This window comes from Aegilops tauschii, chromosome 4 (genome assembly GCF_002575655.3).
Source record: "Aegilops tauschii subsp. strangulata cultivar AL8/78 chromosome 4, Aet v6.0, whole genome shotgun sequence".
Classification (NCBI taxonomy): domain Eukaryota; kingdom Viridiplantae; phylum Streptophyta; class Magnoliopsida; order Poales; family Poaceae; genus Aegilops; species Aegilops tauschii.
Window position 1 is genome coordinate 123,542,236 of NC_053038.3, and position 19,502 is coordinate 123,561,737.

The window sequence follows — 19,502 nt, forward strand, 5'->3', positions numbered from 1 at the left end:
TCCTAGAGCTTTTGAGTGAGCCCACTCGGCTCGACAGCTCGCCGGGTGGCGTTCCATTGCGATGCACATGGTCACTCAGAAGCAAACAGAGGTGCGCGCGACCTGTGTCGTTTGTGGGCCCGAGTGGCCAAACACCTGGACTCCTGGAGGCTGGAGCCTGTCTCTGTCTCCGTCTCTGTGGCCGAGGCAGACGCACACGGGATTCCCGCTGACCGTCCAACCGGTCCCACGCCCCAGAGACCCGTGCTCGCCTCGAGAGTCGAGACCAACAGAACTAGCCGTTGCGACTCGCGAGGACGAGACTCGTGCCTCCCCTCTCTGCTCTGTCTTACTAGCCGTTGCCTCCCGTACCTCAACCCCTCTCCTTCACCACACTCTCGCTCGCCAGCTACACCCTCCCACACTCGCAGCTCCTTCTTCCTCCTCCTCGAATCCATTCCATCCACAACTAAGCTCATCCTGATTCAGAATATTCTGGTGACCAATTCGGCCGACAGACATGCCGCCGCCGCCGCTGGCCCGGGCCGCTCGGCGCGGGTTACTCCTCCTCCTCGTCCTGCATTGCTGCTGGGGCACCCTCCTCTCCACGGCCAGCGCCGCCCACGTCCACGCGGCGGGCGACGGCGTCATCATCAGCCAGGCCGACTACCAGGGCCTGCAGGCCATCAAGCACGACCTCTCCGACCCCTACGGCTTCCTCCGCTCCTGGAACGACACCGGCATCGGCGCCTGCTCCGGCCACTGGGCCGGCATCAAGTGCGTCAACGGCAGCGTCGTCGCCATCACGCTCCCCTGGCGCGGCCTCGGCGGCCGCCTCTCCAACCGCGTCGGCCAGCTCACGGCCCTCCGCCGCCTCAGCATCCACGACAACGCCATCGCCGGCGCCATCCCCGCCGCCCTCGGCTTCCTCCCCGACCTCCGCGGCCTCTACCTGTTCAACAACCGCTTCTCCGGCGCCGTCCCGCCGGAGATCGGCCGCTGCGTCGCGCTGCAGTCCTTGGACGCCAGCAACAACCGCCTCACCGGCCTCCTCCCGGCCTCGCTGGCCAACTCCACCAAGCTCATCCGCCTCAACCTCAGCCGCAACTCCATCTCCGGCGAGATCCCGGCCCAGGTCGCGGCCTCGCAGTCCCTCCTCTTCCTCGACCTGTCCTACAACAGGCTCTCCGGCCGCATCCCTGATGCCTTCGCGGGCGGCTCCAAGGCGCCGTCGTCGGCCTCCTCCGACGAGCGGAAATTAGAAGCCATCATCGGGACGTACCAGCTCGTCTTCCTCAGCCTCGCGCACAACACGCTCGACGGGCCGGTGCCGGAGTCGCTCGCGGGGCTCACCAAGCTGCAGGACCTCAACCTCTCCGGCAACAGCCTCAACGGCTCCATTCCCGACAACCTCGGCTCGCTTCACGACCTCAAGACGCTCGACCTCTCCGGGAACGCGCTCGCCGGAGAGATCCCAGAGAGCCTCGTCAACCTCACCACCACGCTCCAGTCCTTCAACGTCTCCTACAACAACCTCTCCGGCGCCGTGCCGGCCTCGCTCCTACAGAAGTTTGGGCCCCCATCCTTCGCAGGAAACATCCTGCTCTGCGGCTACTCTGCTTCTTCGCCGCCCTGCCCGCTATCGCCGTCCCCCGCGCCGGCATCACCCGGGCAAGAGCCCACCGGACCCCGCGGCGGCCGTACAAAGAAGGAGCTCATACTGATCATAGGGGGGATCGTGCTCGGCATCCTCATCTTGCTGTCCCTCTGCTGTCTCCTGCTCTGTTGTTTGATAAGGAAGAAGAGGTCGAGCGGTAGCACTGGAGCACGGAGCGGGAAGCAGTCGTCGAGCAAGGAAGCCGGTGCCGGTGCCGGTGCCGCCGCACCGGCGGCCGGGAGAGGCGAGAAGCCAGGGACGTCAGAGGCGGAATCCGGCGGCGACGTGGGCGGCAAGCTGGTGCATTTCGACGGGCCGCTGGCGTTCACCGCCGACGACCTGCTGTGCGCGACGGCGGAGATTATGGGGAAGAGCACGTACGGGACGGTGTACAAGGCGACGCTGGAGGACGGCAGCCTGGTGGCCGTGAAGCGGCTGAGGGAGAAGATCACCAAGGGCCACAAGGAGTTCGAGGCCGAGGCGGCGGCGCTCGGCAAGATCCGGCATCCCAACCTGCTGCCGCTCAGGGCATACTACCTCGGCCCCAAGGGGGAGAAGCTTCTCGTCTTCGACTACATGCCCAATGGCAGCCTCTCCGCCTTCTTGCACGGTGAGACTGTTAATCCTTTGAGCTGAACTCAACTCTGCAATCGTGGGTTCTGACATTTGGTTTGATTTCATTTGACTGTAGCTCGCGCGCCGAACACGCCGGTGGAGTGGGCGACGCGGATGACGATCGCCAAGGGCACGGCACGCGGCATGGCCTACCTCCACGACGACGCGAGCATCGTCCACGGCAACCTCACGGCCAGCAATGTCCTTCTCGACGACGGGTCCAGCCCCAAGATCGCCGACATCGGGCTGTCGCGCCTCATGACGGCCGCCGCCAACTCCAATGTGCTCGCCGCCGCGGGCGCCCTGGGCTACCGCGCGCCGGAGCTGTCCAAGCTCAAGAAGGCGAGCGCCAAGACCGACATCTACAGCCTCGGCGTCATCATCCTCGAGCTCCTCACCGGCAGGTCGCCCGCGGACACGACCAACGGCATGGACCTGCCGCAGTGGGTGAGCTCCATTGTGAAGGAAGAATGGACGAGCGAGGTGTTCGACGTCGAGCTGATGCGGGACGCGACCACCGGGCCGGACGGGGACGAGCTCATGGACACGCTCAAGCTCGCGCTGCAGTGCGTCGACCCATCGCCGTCGGCCCGGCCCGAGGCACGGGAGGTGCTGCGGCAGCTTGAGCAGATCCGGCCTGGACAGGAGGGACCCGGCGACGAAGCTCACGTGGCTTCTGCGAGCAATGAGTAGGCAGAGCAGATCAACCGGAGAAAACCAGGAGAAGAAAGAAAATGATGCAACTTTTAGCTTAGCTTAGCTTAGCCCAGAGAGAGACATTTAAGAAATTCTTTGATTTAATTTCAAAAGTAGTAGTACTACTGTTATCCATCAGCGTTTGATTTGTATAGCAGGCAAGTCTTATTTGCAACTCGAATACGAAGGATGGCGAGAAATGAGGAGTTGGTAATGGCCCTCTTTGATTTTTACAGCTCTTGTCCAGTCCATGAGCAACTTTAAACCAACAGATGACGTATTTTTAAGAAACACAGGAAATGACAGTACATACGATGCTTACACTAGCAGTGCAGATGCACCAGAAGAAACACAGATAAAAAAAAAAGATCCATGGTCACTAACACCCAGGACATATATTTTTTTATAGAAGAAGCACATCATGATCCCCACAGGAGTCGAACCCCAGTCTGCAAGGAAACACCACCGCGTCCTTAGCCCAGTTCTCGAAGAAACACAACATCAAACCCTTATTTTTCCTTCGAACCAGTTGTATGTGTGTGTGCTAGATTACAAACTTCAGAACCGCTGCATAAGAGTGCGACGAATTCAAAGTTGATCTTGCATCTTTTGCGTCTTTTTCTCTCTCGCTGAGCGTACAAGGCAGTGAATGTGGATTTGCATATATGAGACTGTGATTTACTTAGAGGACTGAAAAGAAGAATTAGTTATCTAAAAAGAAATAGAAAAGCTGCGAAGGGTTCCTATGAATGCAGATTCTCAAGTGCGACAAAAAAAGATTCTTGTTCTTATTGAAAATCTTTTGGGGGCAAGAGGAGTTCTAATGGTTACACGGTGATCGCAATACTTCTTTTTCCATAATGCAACAATGGCTAGAAAGAAGAGAAATTGGATTTAAAAAAAGTGCTTGATGACAATGTTGTTTTGGTGCAAGATACGGAGATGAAAAACCACATCATGAAGTATTTTTCTAACCTTTTCGCCTCAGAAATTGCTCAGCCAAACACGGATGTTCTATCTCTTGTTAGAAGAAAAGTCACAGATAAAATGAATAATGCTCTTCTCACCCCTTATATGGAAGAGGAGGTTCGGAAGGCCCTATTTGACATTGGAGATTTAAAAGCGTCATGCCCGGATGACCTAGACACTATTTTTACAAGATATTTTGGTCTATGTTGGGGGATGACCTGACCGATGAGGTACTCCACGCGGTGAATACTTGTACTATACCCGATGGATGGAATGATACTACAATTATAATGATCTCAAAGGTTAACTCTCCAAAAAAGGTAACTTAGTATAGACCAATCAGTTTGTGCAATGTAGTGTATAAGATTAAAAAATGATTGCGGCTCGTTTGAAGATAATCCTATCAGATATTACCAGCACGACTCAGAGTGCATTTGTACCTGGAAGAATGATTACGGATAATATTTTAGTGGCATACGAGTGTTTCCATACAATAAAGAAAAAAAGAAATGGTGAAGAGGGCATGTTTGCCATCAAACTGGACATGCACAAAACATATGACAGACTAGAGTGGTCTTTTCTAAAGGAAATTATGCTGAAACTATGATTTTAAAAGAACTCAATAAACTTAACTATGCAATGTGTATCCTCTATGGAGTACTAGGTTTGTTTTAATACTGAAGAGACTGAGAGTTTTAAACCTACTAGAGGTTTGAGGCAGGGAGATTCTCTCTCTCCATACTTATTCTTGTTATGTACGGAGGGGCTGACTGCTCTCTTAGCTAATGGGGAGGCGAATTGTAATATTTCTGGAATAAAGGTTAGCAGAGATGCTCCATTGGTTTCAAACCTTCTTTTCGCTGATGATTCTTTGATCCTTATGGAAATAAATGCTATGAATGCGGAGGCGTTGAAATCATTTTGGATTCTTATTGTGCCGCCTCGGGGCAAATGGTAAGCGTTGAAAAGCCTAGTATATTTTTTAGTCCCAATATAAAAGTGGGAGACAAGGCGCAAATTTGTACAATTCTGAATATTATGACCGAAGCCCTCAATGACAAATATTTGGTTTTGCCTGCAAATGTGGGTATGGGCGAAAGCGATTGTTTCCAATTCTTGATTGATCGAATTATTATGAAAATTAGTGGATGTAAAGAAAAATTGTTATCTACAAGAGGAAAGGAAATTTTGCTCAAATTTGTTGTACAAGCTATCCCAACTTATGCCATGTGCGTCTTTAAAATTCCTAAAAGTATTGCAAAGGAATCATTGATGCGATGTCGCAATTTTGGTGGGGTGATGAGGACAATCTGAATATGATTCATTGGATGGCGTGGTAGAAGATATGTGTCCCAAAAGACCAAGGAGGCTTGGGCTTCCGAGATATACACTGCTTTCAATCTGGCTATGTTAGCCAAGCAAGCGTGGCGTCTGCTTGATAATCCTGAATCTTTATGTGTTACTATCTTGAGAGCTAAATATTTCACGGAGGGTGATTCAATGAATGCAAGTCTAAAGAAGGGTTTCTCTTTTACTTGGCAAAGCATTATGGCGGGTGTTAACTCTCTAAAAATGGTTATATCTGGCGAGTTGAAAATGGACAAAATATTGATATTTGGAGAGATGCATGGATCCCGAATTGTGTGAATAGGAAAATCATTACTCCTAGAAGTGGGCATATTCTGTCAAAAGGTTTTTGATCTTATTGATCCAACCACGAATTCTTGGGATGAATATTTACTGAGACAAACATTGTGCCCAATTGATGCTCAAAGGGTACTCATGATTCTTGTCCCGCTGCATAATATGTCGGATTTGAATGTTTGGAGTTATACACAAATAATGGTTTGTTTACTGTTCGATCGGTTTATTTAGACGAATGGAACCAACAACATGGGACATATGGTATGGGTAGAACCAATGTTAATCCTATTTTGGGTAAGATCTGAAAATTATCTTGCCGGCAAAGGTAAAAAAATCATTTGGCGAACAATGAATGGAACCCTCCCATGTCGTGTTACATGTTGGGGAACGCAGTAATTTCAAAAAAAAATCCTACGCACACGCAAGATCCATCTAGGTGATGCATAGCAACGAGAGGGGAGAGTGTTGTCTACGTACCCTCGTAGACCGAAAGAGGAAGCGTTATGACAACGCGGTTGATGTAGTCGTACGTCTTCACGATCCGATCGATCCTAGTACCGAAAGTACGCACCTCCGCGATCTGCACACGTTCAGCTCGGTGACGTCCCACGAACTCTCGATCCAGCTGAGTGTCGAGGGAGAGCTTCGTCAGCACAACGGCGTGATGACGGTGATGATGAAGTTACCAGCGCAGGGCTTCGCCTAAGCACTACGACGATATGGCCGAGGTGGATTATAGTGGAGGGGGGCACCGCATGTTGGTGTCAAAACCGGCGGATCTCGGGTAGGGGTCCCGAACTGTGCGTCTAAGGTCGATGGTAACAGGAGATAGGGGACACAATGTTTACCCAGGTTCGGGCCCTTTTTATGAAGGTAATACCCTACTTCCTGCTTGATTGATCTTGATGAATATGAGTATTGCAAGAGTTGATCTACCATGAGATCGTGATGGCTCAAACCCTAGAAGTCTAGCCTGTATGACTATGATTATTCTTTGGACTAAGCCCTCCGGTTTATATAGACACTGGAGGGGACTAGGGTTGTACAAAGTCGGTTACAGAGAAAGGAATCTTCATATTTGGATGCCAAGCTTGCCTTCCACGCCAAGGAGAGTCCCATCCGGACACGGGAGAGAGTCTTCGGTCTTGTATCTTCACAACCCACTAGTCCGGCCCATGCCCAACAGGCCGGACGTCCGAGGACCCCTTAGTCCAGGACTCCCTCAGTAGCCCCTGAACCAGGCTTCAATGACGAGGTGTCCGGCGCGCAGATTGTCTTCGGCATTGCAAGGCGGGTTCCCCTTTCCGAATACTCCAAGATAGTCTTCGGATGCAACGAACGTGTCCGGATCTACAACACAAGTACCACACTCAACCGCAGAGAGTATAATATTTCACGAGTCCAATCCGCTGACAACTTTTTGTAAGGTGACATCACGTTTGCCCGGTCATTATTTCAAACCGTTTTCATCTGCGGTTCCACGTTTCGAGATGCGGTTTTCATTGGCACGTCTTGTCAAAGCAGAGATCGTGTCCCCTTATTGCAGGATTCTCATCAATACGGGCGTGGGTAATCCAACCGTGTCGTTTGCACAACCCTTGGGAACGGGTGAGTTTTAAGGCGAGTGGGGAGGCGCTTGATATTCACTACCTTTATAAGGAGATAAGGATTGCTTTCTTTCACCCACGCCTTCTCTCTTTCTTTGCCCTTCCATTCTTGAGCTCCAGCGCCCAGGTCCTCATCTTTTCCGCCTCAAGAAAGCACTCAACCATGTCCGGATCTGGAGGGCAAGGCAAGTGGATGGCCTCCTCCGTTAAGGAGAAGCACATCACCGAGCTTCGGGAGGCCGGGTACCTGGCGAAAGAAATCGCCCACCGGCTTCCGGCCAAGGGGCAAGTCGTCCCCACCCCGAAGCCCAATGAGAGGGTGGTGTTCATCCCCCATTTCGTCCGCGGGTTAGGGTTTCCTCTCCACCCTTTCGTCCGCGGACTTATGTTCTATTACGGGCTAGATTTCCATGATCTAGCCCCAAACTCCTTCCTCAATATCTCGGCATTTATTGTCGTGTGCGAGGCCTTCCTCCGCATTCCTCCTCACTTCGGACTATGGCTCAAGATCTTCAACGTGAAGCCGAAGGTGGTGGATGGCCAACACGCGGAGTGCGGAGGTGCCATGGTGAGCAAGATGCCCAATGTCACATGGCCCAAAGGTACGTTTGTGGAGACCGTCAAGGAGTAGCAGAAACTGTGGTTCTATATCACAAAGCCTTGCGACGCCACTTGGGCCGCGGCTCCCGAATTCAAGTCCGGAGCTCCAATGCGGCTCACCTCCTGGATAGAGAAGGGCCCAAATTGTTCTTTGTCGGACGAACTGATAGCGCTGCAAACGCGCATCCAAAGCATGGTGGATAAAAACATCAAGCTCGTCAACGCGATCCAGGTGATGCTAGTTCGCCGGATCCTTCCATGCCAGAGCCGAACTTGCCCTTTATGGGAATTCGATCCGGAGAAGCACCATACCTTGGAAAGGACCATCGGAACCACTCACGAAGATGTCTGGAAGTTGCTCTTTAAGGGCAATGAGACGGCGCCGGACATAGACTCGGACCGCGGGCACGATCTTGCCCATCCTGCCAGTGCGGTAAGTCTTTCACATCTCAAGGTGCATCCTCTACTCGCTTGTTCAAGGAAGATATCTAAAACTTCACTATTTATTTTTTCAGGTATGGACAGAGAAAGCGAAGCGGATTCGGTGTCCGGCTCCGCTCCCCGAGGAACCAGTCATCCCGCTCCTGGCGAAGATGCTGGTTCCGGCACCCTACAAGGCGCCGGAGAAGAAGGCCGAGAAGAAGGCCAAGGGGGTCCGGAGTGGCCCCCGCTGCAAGGGAGCTTCGGACGTGTCGTCTGGAGACTAGACTCACTCCTCTACCGCCGAAGACGATGACGAAGAGGAGGAAGAAAGCAACTCTCCCCCTGATGGGGGAAGGAAGAAGAGGGCGGCCTCCACAAATCTGGAGGCGGAGGCGCCCAAGAGGGGGAAGGGCCCCCTCGCGGATTACTCCGCGTGGGACATCGACAGCAGCCCAGAGTGACGCCCCCGAAGCAAGCCTCTGGCCGCATCGTAAGTACTAAAAACCCGTATACATCCATGTATCTGGCCTCTCCTCTTCACGGTATTAACATGTTTAATTATGCTATTGCAGTTCGGCCCACGACAGCTCCCTGCGATCCTCATCAGGAGGTTCGTTGGATTCAAAGGCGATGGCCAGCGAGTCATCGCCGGCCGCTCACTCTCCCACGGCCAAGGGCGACGATGAGGTGCTATCCCAAAGGACCTTCCCAGGACAGGGAGAGGTTCAGGAGGCCGTCAGGGTGGCGCCAGAGGGCGAAACCTCGGCCGCCGGACACATGGGGGAGCAGATCCCCATGGAGACTGGCGATGGGGGCCATGTTCAGTTCGGCCCCCAACCGGATACGGTTCCGGAGACCTATACGGCTCTGAAATCCGGCGAGCAGCCTCCTTCGAGAGAAGGAGGTGTGCCTATCCTGCCGGTGACCTCTGTCCAACCAGAGGCACCGGATAATCTGCTGGAAGCGCTACGAGGCGCTTCCATTGTGGAGGAACGCCTTATCCTTATGGGTACGGTGATTGAGAGGGTTCAGTCCGTCAAGAGCGGACTGACCGAAGCCTGCGGCAGCCTGCTGACAGGCTTTGAGGTAAGCGACGCAAAAGAAAAGTCCTATTATAGACAGTAGCCCCTGAGACACTGTCCGGTGTTCGGAAAGAAAAGCTGGACAGAGGATCAAGTAATTTTTGTAGGAAACTAACTGAACATGTCTTATATGAATAAGCAGGCATCGTTGCTGGCCGCAACCTCTCATGCTGCTGAGGTCTCCGGACTAAAGCAGAGTCTGGAGCAGGCCGAAGAAGAGCTCGGCCTTGTAAGAAGGTAGCTGGAGGACAAGCAAGGTATGTTGTGACTTGCTGTATATTCAGAAAGAATGAATGATGTGTATTTGACCGTAGTGCCATAATGTTTGTAGGAGCGGCGACCGAGGTCGAGGTCCTTAAGAAGGCCCTGGCCGAGGTCGAGGATAAAACTGCCAAGGAACAAGCCACCCGTGAGAAGCACAAGGCCAGGCTTGATGAGGTCCAGCAAGAGCTCTAGGATGTCGTGAAAAAATGCGAGACCTTGGAGCGTGATGTTTCGGCTCAAAATACCGAACTCGCCAAGGCTCGCCAAAGCGCGGAAGAGGCCCGGGTTGAAGCCCAGGGTGCCCTCCACGAGATCCAGGAGGCCAAGAAAATCGTGGCGGGTAAGGCTTTTAGTATGCAAAGAAAGTATGTGAAGAAGAAGTATTTCTTACTAACCCGGATTTGGAGTTCTCCAGGGGCGTTTGCGGATCTGCCACGCAGTGTTTCTGATGCTGCGGAATTCTTCCGAGCCGGAGAAGGGAACTCAACGGAGAAGCTGTTCAGGTCGCAATACCTTGAGCCAGAACATCCGGTGCCCTTTAGTGATAAGTTAAAACAGCTGGTCGAGCTGCATAGGGTGGCCGAACTGGCCATGAAGGATTTAATAATCCGGCTGTGGCCTGCCGAAGCTATACCCAGCAGCTACTTCGGTCTCGTGAAGCGGTGGTGAATGCCTGCCCTCGGCTGGACATCGTCAAGCGGTCGGTCTGCATCGAGGGCGCGCGCATGGCCTTCGCCCGCGTCAAGGTGTGGCGGGCGAAGATGGACGCCGTCAAGGTTGTGACCGAGGGACCGCCCGAGGGCAAGGAGCACCGCATGCCCGAGCGGTATTTTGAAGATGTCCTGGAGGGGTCTCGTATTGTGGTGATGCAATGTGCGCAAGACATTATTTTCGAATGAATACATTCATGTTGTCTCTGCCTTGTATGATGAAACAAAGTCGTTATGTAATATAATGTTTGTGAAACATTATTACCTCATGTGCGGTCTTGTTTTGTGAAATATGAGAGTTGGTCAGTCGTCGGCTTCTGCCCCCACGTAGGTAGTACGGGGGTGTTCGGGATGTAATCAAAACACTCTTGATCCAATTGTTTGGTCCTTGAAGGAGGTGTTTAGCGCAACGAACCAGGCAATCGGACTATGCGGCTTTAACACCCTCACTTAGCCATAGGAGTTTGACGATAAAAATATAGGCGCAGCCCCTAGTATCCGAACTGGGATGCTGTAAACACCTGATCGGGTAAGTACTAATCCCTCGCGTAATGCAAAAAAAATCTCTAAGGATTTGAGACCTCCGAAGAGCTGACCGGCTCTCACTGCATCATGACAGTCAGTTTTTGGCTTTCTCTACTGAGGTGCTCATCCAAGTAAACCAGGGCACAATTGCAGTAGTTCTCCCTTTACTACCCTAGCCGATTATAATGGAACATAAGGTAGCAAGCACAGGAGCCGGGCAACCCAACTATTGACCAAAGACATGATTCGGAGCCAATGCATATAGTGCTAAATTTGGGGTGCCGAACTATACTGTAAGAAGTGTTCGAACTTTGTTGCCGTATTGCGGGGCGCTATGAAGCCCCTGGCAAATTGAAATGTACCAAAGTGTACGGGTGCTATCTGATAAGGTTATCAAAAGAAAAGGAAAATAGGAAAGAAGAAAGGGTAGTAAGCTAGGGCCGCAGGATTTGGGCCGCAAACTGTTTCATTATAATTTGATTAATACGTCAAAGCGAATTCATACAAGTAGTGCAATAAGCAACAGGCTATTCAATATGCCACAACCAAGGGAGAGCTACGTGTGGGTCCTGAAAATAGGTAGAGTGGTCGTTTAAAGAGACCACCTGGAAATTCCCCTATACGTCCATGCTTACTGCTGTCTTGGTGTATTTATCCTTCGAAAGGACCTGTGATCAGGCCATCAAGGAAGGCCTGTGGAAAAGAAACCTGAAAAGGAGAAAAAGGAACAGTGAAAGTATGTGTGTCCGGGGGCGGTCGAGCCGTATTGTGGATCACAAGCTAGTTATGCCTCCGTCTATGCCCATGGTATTTTGAGTGTGTAGTTATGTGTGCGCGGTACGGATGCCGCCACTTGATCGGGACTGGGACGGAGGTCGAATTGCTAGTCGAGCTCTTGACGAGCCGAGCTGTCCTGCTGCAGAATAGTCCGGACTCTCTTGACAGTGTCCGGGAGCTCGGCCGCCAAATTAAGGTTCTGCTTGAAAAGGCCGCTCTGTACTTCTGCTGCTAAGGCAACGTTGTGCTCCTCGGTGCGAAGGGAGCATTCCATGTTTCCATTAACTGTTATGACGCCGCGTGGTTCGGGCATCTTGAGTTTGAGATAAGCATAGTGTGGCACCGCATTGAATCGAGCAAATGTGGTTCGTCCAAGTAATGCGTGATAGCCGCTGCGAAAGGGGACGATATCGAAGATTAACTCTTCGCTTTGGAAGTTGTCCGGAGATCCGAAGACAACCTCTAGTGTGATTGAGCCCGTACAGCGGGCCTCTACACCTGGTATGACTCCTTTAAAGGTAGTCTTTGTGGGCTTGATCCGTGATGGATTAATGTCCATTTTGCACACTGTATCCTGATAGAGCAGGTTGAGGTTGCTGCCACCGTTCATGAGGACTCGCGTCAGGTGGAATCCATCAATTATTGGGTCAAGGACCAGTGCGGCCGAACCGCCGTGATGGATACTGGTCGGATGATCCCGACGATCGAAGGTAATCGGGCATGACGACCATGGATAAAATTTTGGGGCGACTGGCTCTATCGCATAGACGTCCCTAAGCGAGCGCTTGCGCTCCCTCTTGGGGATGTGGGTAGCGTATATCATGTTCACCGTTTTGACCTAAGGGGGAAACTTCTTCTGTCCCCTTGTGTTCGGTGGCCGGGGCTCCTCGTCATCGTCCTCGCTTTGCGATCCCTTCTCCTTGTTTTCGGCATTTAACTTGCCGGCCTGTTTAAAAACCCAACAATCCCTGTTGGTATGGTTGGCTGGTTTTTCTGGGGTGCCATGGATCTGGCACGGATGATCGAGTATGTGGTCCAAACTGGATGGTCCCGAGTTGTTTCTTTTATATGGCTTTTTCCGCTGACCGGACTTGGAGCCACTGAATCCGGCGTTGACTGTAGTGTCATCTGTGTTATCACCATTGCTTCGACGTTTGTGCTTGTTGCGTCGGAGTTTGCCCTTGCTGTTTTGACCTCGGAGGTGCCTGCTTCGCTTGCCGTGTTTTTGCTACGGGCCAGCCAACTATCCTCACCCGCACAAAAGCGGGTCATGAGTGCCATGAGGGCTGCCATGGACTTCGGCTTTTCTTGGCCGAGGTGGCGGGCAAGCCATTCGTAGCGGATGCTGTGTTTAAAGGCCGCTAGGGCTTCGGCATCCAGACAGTCGACGATCTGGTTCTTTTTAGTTAGGAACCTAGTCCAGAATTTCCTGGTTGAATCTCCGGGCTGTTGAACTATGTGACTTAAGTCATCCGCATCTGGTGGCCAGACATATATACCTTGGAAGTTGTCGCGGAAGGCGTCTTCCAAATCCTCCCAGCTGCCAATAGAGTTTTTAGGCAGACTGCTTAACCAGTGCCGAGCTGGCCCTTTGAGTTTTAACGGGAGGTATTTTGATGGCGTGGAGGTCATCTCCACAGGCCATATGGATGTGGAGAAGAAAATCCTCGATCCACACCGCGGGATCAGTTGTTCCATCATATGACTCAATATTCACGGGTTTAAACCCTTCTGGGAATTCATGCTCCATTACTTCGTTAGTGAAGCAAAGAGGGTGTGCGGCGCCTCTATATCGGGCCACATCGCGACGTAGCTCCGATGGAGTCCGTCTGCGGTTTTCGGCCCGGGCGTGGGCTTGTTACGTCCGAATAGATAGCCGTCATCACGTGTCGGGGCACGTCCTCACGATCCCTAGATCGATCTGGTATGTCCTGCTCTATTGTCCAGTTCCTGCCGAAGGTCATGTGTATAACCGCGAGTTGTTTTATCTCTGCCTTTACGATGAGGCGGGGTGGGCTGGTGTTCGGCTTGAGTTGCCACTTTATCCCGACCGCGTGGTGGTCGGTCAGCCGCATTGCGCGATGATGGTACGGGCTCCGGCGCCTCATCATCGAACTGAGGTAGAAATTTGCGCTTCGGGTAACTTTTGGCTGGGCGCTTGAGGCCATTTTCTTCGGCTGCTAGGACATCAGTCCATCTATCGTTGAGTAGATCTTGATCAGCTTGAAGCTGTTGCTGCTTCTTTTTCAGGCTCCTTGCAGTGGCTATTAGCCGGCGCTTAAAGCACTCCTGCTCGAGAGGTTCCTCAGGCACGATAAAATCCTCGTTGCCGAGGCTCACCTCATCCTCGGAGAGTGGAAGATAATTACTATCCTCTGAGTCGTCGTGTATGGCCTGTTCATCAGGGCTAACTTGCCCGTTTTCCCGTTCCTCCTGTTCGGAAGATATCTCAATGGGGTCTTCATTACCTTCGGCGTCGTCCGGAGTATTGTTTTCTCTCGTGTTGGTATTGCTGTCTTTTCCGCGACGTGACTTAGAGCGGCGCCACTGACGCCGGCGCTTTGGCTGTGTCTTAGGAGGTTTATCCTCGACTGGATCTTCTTTGTCATCGTCGTTAGTTCTTTTAGGTTTATCCACCATGTACACGTCGTAAGAAGAGGTGGCCGTCCAGCATCCAGTAAACGGCGGGTTTTGGCCCTGCTCCTCATCGGCATCGTCGTCCATACCGTCGACGTCTTCGGAGCCGTAATCAAGCATGTCGGTTAAATCTTCGACAGTGGCTATGAAGTGGACGGTGGGTGGGAAGCGAAGTTCTCCGTCATCAGCCTCCCGTTCAAACCAGATATAATTCGGCTGCGAGCCCCCCGCTAAGGATAGTTCTTTTAACGAGTTTAACACGTTGCCCAAAGGGGAGTGCTGAAAAATGTTCGCGGAGCTGAATTTGACGATCGAAGACTGATCGAGCTCGACACACGTGGACGCACATGGTTCGAAACCTGTAGCCGGAAACGAGTCCGAGGCTCCGGTGACACAGATTCCACTCGAGGTTGGGTCTGTGTGCGGCTCTGACGCCGCTGGGACTGCGGCATCTGTGGCGGGGTTGAGCTTCCCATCTTTGGATGGCACGATCTGCTCCGGGTCTAAGGCCAGAGCAGTTATAGGTGCTATCTCTGGGTATGGTCTGATTGCAGATTTAAGTCATGTTCATCGTGGTGATGGGGAGCGGCTGCCGTGGTCTCGAATCCGTCGAAGATCAAGTCTCCGTGGATATCCGCAACGTAGTTCAAGCTCCTAAATCTGACCTGACGGCCAGGGGCGTAGCTATCGATCTGCTCCAGATGGCCAAGCGAGTTGGCCCGCAGTGCGAAGCCACCGAACACAAAGATCTGTCCGGGGAGGAAGACTTCTCCTTGGACAGCATTGATGTAGATGATTGAAGGGGCCATCAAACCTTTTGAGGATGACATAGTGGAACTCTCAATGAAAGCACCAATGTCGGTGTCAAAACCGGCGGATCTCGGGTAGGGGGTCCTGAACTATGCGTCTAAGGTCGATGGTAACAGGAGACAGGGGACACAATGTTTACCCAGGTTCGGGCCCTCTCTATGGAGGTAATACCCTACTTCCTGCTTGATTGATCTTGATGAATATGAGTATTACAAGAGTTGATCTACCACGAGATCATGATGGCTAAAACCCTAGAAGTCTAGCCTGTATGACTATGATTATTCTTCGGACTAAGCCCTCCGGTTTATATAGACCCCGGAGGGGGCTAGGGTTGTACAAAGTCGGTTACAGAGAAAGGAATCTTCATATTTGGATGCCAAGCTTGCCTTCCACGCCAAGGAGAGTCCCATTCGGACACGGGAGAGAGTCTTCGGTCTTGTATCTTCACAGCCCACTAGTCCGGCCCATGCCCAACAGGCCGGACGTCCGAGGACCCCTTAGAACAGGACTCCCTCATTGCACACGGCTAAGACAGTTGTCTGTTGTGTGTTCTCGGGTGTCCCATGCCCCCGTATATAAAGGAGCAAGGGGGAGGCCAGCCGGCCCTAGGGCGCGCCAAGGAGGGGAGGAATCCTCCTCCTAGTAGGAGTAGGATTCCTCCTTTCCTAGTCCTACTAGGAGGGGGAAGGAAGGAGTGGGAGAGGGGAAGGAAAAGGGGGGGGCGCCACCCCCCTCCTAGTCCAATTCAGACTCAAGGGGGAGGGGGCACGCGGCCTACCCTGGCAGCCCCTCTCTCTCTCCACTAAGGCCCATCTAGGCCCACTAGTTCCCCGCGGGGGTTCCGGTAACCCTCCGGCACTCCGGTTTTCTCCGAAATCACCCGGAACACTTCCGGTGTCCGAATATAGCCATCCAATATATCAATCTTTATGTCTCGACCATTTCGAGACTCCTCGTCATGTCCGTGATCATATTCGGGACTCCGAAATACCTTCGGTACATCAAAACACATAAACTCATCATACCGATCGTCACCAAACGTTAAGCGTGCGGACCCTACGGGTTCGAGAACTATGTAGACATGACCGAGACATGTCTCCGGTCAATAACCAATAGAGGAACCTGGATGTTCATATTGGCTCCCACATATTCTACGAAGATCTTTATCGGTCAAACCGCATAACAACATACGTTGTTCCCTTTGTCATCGGTATGTTACTTGCCCGAGATTCGATCGTCGGTATCTCAATACCTAGTTCAATTTCGTTACCGGCAAGTCTCTTTACTCGTTCTGTAATGCATCATCCCGCAACTAACTCATTAATCACATTGCTTGCAAGGCTTATAGTGATGTGCATTACAGAGAGGGCCCAGAGATACCTCTCTGACAATCGGAGTGACAAATCCTATTCTCGATCTATGCCAACTCAACAAACACCATTGGAGACACCTGTAGAGCACCTTTATAATCACCCAGTTACGTTGTGACGTTTGGTAGCACACTAAATGTTCCTCCGGTATTCGGGAGTTGCATAATCTCATAGTCATAGGAACATGTATAAGTCATGAAGAAAGCAATAGCAAATAAACTAAACGATCAAGTGCTAGGCTAACGGAATGGTCAAGTCAATCACATCATTCTCTAATGATGTGATCCCGTTAATCAAATGACAACTCATGTCTATGGCTAGGTAACTTAACCATCTTTGATTCAACGAGATAGTCAAGTAGAGGCATACTAGTGACACTCTGTTTGTCTATGTATTCACACATGTACCAAGTTTCTGGTTAATACAATTCTAGCATGAATAATAAACATTTATCATGATATAAGGAAATATAAATAAAAACTTTATTATTGCCTCTAGGGCATACTTCCTTCAGTCTCCCACTTGCACTAGAGTCAATAATCTAATAATGATTCTAACACCCATGGAGTCTTGGTGCTGATCATGTTTTGCTCGTGAGAGAGGCTTAGTCAACGGGTCTGCAACATTCAGATCCGTATGTATCTTGCAAATCTCTATGTCTCCCTCCTTGACTTGATCGCGGATGGAATTGAAGCGTCTCTTGATGTGCTTGGTTCTCTTGTGAAATCTGGATTCCTTTGCCAAGGCAATTGCACCAGTATTGTCACAAAAGATTTTCATTGGACCCGATGCACTAGGTATGACACCTAGATCAGATATGAACTCCTTCATCCAGACTCCTTCATTTGCTGCTTCTGAAGCAGCTATGTACTCCGCTTCACACGTAGATCCCACCACGACGCTTTGGTTAGAACTGCTCCAACTGACAGCTCCACCGTTCAATATAAACACGTATCCGGTTTGTGACTTAGAGTCATCTGGATCAGTGTCAAAGCTTGCATCGACGTAACCATTTACGACGAGCTCTTTGTCACCTCCATAAACGAGAAACATATCCTTAGTCCTTTTCAGGTATTTCAGGATGTTCTTGACCACTGTCCAGTGATCCACTCCTGGATTACTTTGGTACCTCCCTGCTAAACTAATAGCAAGGCACACATCAGTTCTGGTACACAGCATTGCATACATGATAGAACCTATGGCTGAAGCATAGGGAATGACTTTAATTTTCTCTCTATCTTCTGAAGTGGTCGGGCATTGAGTCTGACTCAATTTCCCACCTTGTAACACAGGCAATAACCCTTTCTTTGCTTGATCCATTTTGAACTTCTTCAAAACTTTATCAAGGTATGTGCTTTGTGAAAGTCCAATTAAGCGTGTTGATCTATCTCTATAGATCTTGATGCCTAATATATAAGCAGCTTCACCGAGGTCTTTCATTGAAAAACTTTTATTCAAGTATCCTTTTATGCTATTTAGAAATTCTATATAATTTCCAATCAACAATATATCATCCACATATAATATTAGAAATGCTACAGAGCTCCCACTCACTTTCTTGTAAATACAGGCTTCTCGAAAAGTCTGTATAAAACCATATGCTTTGATCACTCTATCAAAACGTTTATTCCAACTCCGAGATGCTTGCACCAATCCATAAATGGATCGCTGGAGCTTGCACACTTTGTTAGCATCCTTTGGATTGATAAAACCTTCAGGTTGTATCATATAAAACTCTTCTTCCAGAAATCCATTCAAGAATGCAGTCTTTACATCCATTTGCCAAATTTCATAATCATAAAATGCAGCAATTGCTAACATGATACAGACGGACTTCAGCATCGCTACGGGTGAGAATGTCTCATCGTAGTCAACTCCTTGAACTTGTCGAAAACCACTACATGTCGAGCTTTGTAGACAGTAACATTATCGTCAGCGTCAGTCTTCTTCTTGAAGATCCATTTATTCTCGATGGCTTGCCGATCATCGGGCAAGTCAACCAAAGTCCACACTTTGTTCTCATACATGGATACCATCTGAGATTTGATGGCCTCAAGACATTTCGCAGAATCTGGGCTCCCTCATCGCTTCCTCATAGTTCGTAGGTTCGTCATGGTCAAGTAACATGACCTCCAGAACTGGATTACCATACCACTATGGTGCGGATATTACTCTGGTTGACCTACGAGGTTCAGTAGTAACTTGATCTGAAGTTATATGATCGTCATCATTTGCTTCCTCACTAATTGGTGTAGGAGTCACAGGAACTGATTTCTGTGATGAACTACTTTCCAATAAGGGAGTAGGTACAATTACCTCATCAAGTTCTACTTTCCTCCCACTCACTTATTTCGAGAGAAACTCCTTCTCTAGAAAGGATCCATTCTTAGCAACGAATGTCTTGCCTTCGGATCTGTGATAGAAGGTGTACCCAACAGTCTCCTTTCGGTATCCTATGAAGACACATTTCTACGATTTGGGTTTGAGCTTATCAGGTTGAAGCTTTTTCACATAAGCATTGCAGCCCCAAACTTTAAGAAATGACAACTTGGGTTTCTTGCCAAACCACAGTTCATAATGTGTCATCTCAACAGATCTAGATGGTGCCCTATTTAACGTGAATGCAGCCGTCTCTAAAGCATAACCCCAAAACGATAGCGGTAAATCAGTAAGAGACATTATAGATCGCACCATATCTAGTAAAGTACGATTACGACATTCGGACACACCATTACGTTGTGGTGTTCCGGGTGGCGTGAGTTGCGAAACTATTCCGCATTGTTTCAAATGAAGACCAAACTCGTAACTCAAATATACTCCTCCACGATCAGATCGTAGAAACTTTATTTTCTGGTTACGATGATTTTCCACTTTACTCTGCAATTCTTTGAACTTTTCAAATGTTTCAGACTTATGTTTCATTAAGTAGATATACCCATATCTGCTCAAATCATCTGTGAAGGTGAGAAAATAACGATACCCGCCGCGAGCCTCAATATTCATCGGACCACATACATCAGTGTGTATGATTTCCAACAAATCTGTTGCTCGCTCCATTGTTTCGGACAATGGAGTTTTAGTCATCTTGCCCATGAGGCATGGTTCGCACCAAGTGATTCCAAAAGTCCATCAGAATG

General features: G+C 50.3%; 1 protein-coding gene across 1 annotated transcript; it reads left to right on the top strand.

Moving 5' to 3' along the window:
- Positions 1-363: 363 nt before the first annotated feature.
- On the top strand, positions 364-3,180 carry LOC109746505 (probable leucine-rich repeat receptor-like protein kinase IMK3). The gene is made up of 2 exons (XM_020305630.4): positions 364-2,246; positions 2,328-3,180. Exons 1-2 carry the CDS (start codon positions 500-502, stop codon positions 2,942-2,944), a joined length of 2,364 nt encoding a protein of 787 aa, XP_020161219.1. The 5' UTR covers positions 364-499; the 3' UTR covers positions 2,945-3,180.
- Positions 3,181-19,502: the final 16,322 nt, after the last annotated feature.

Excerpts from the sequence above, each read along its gene's own strand:
- LOC109746505 (XM_020305630.4), top strand. The coding sequence starts at position 500 with ATGCCGCCGCCGCCGCTGGCCCGGGCCGCTCGGCGCGGGTTACTCCTC. Across the intron at positions 2,247-2,327 it reads CCTCTCCGCCTTCTTGCACG|CTCGCGCGCCGAACACGCCG; the intron begins GTGAGACTGTTA and ends ATTTGACTGTAG.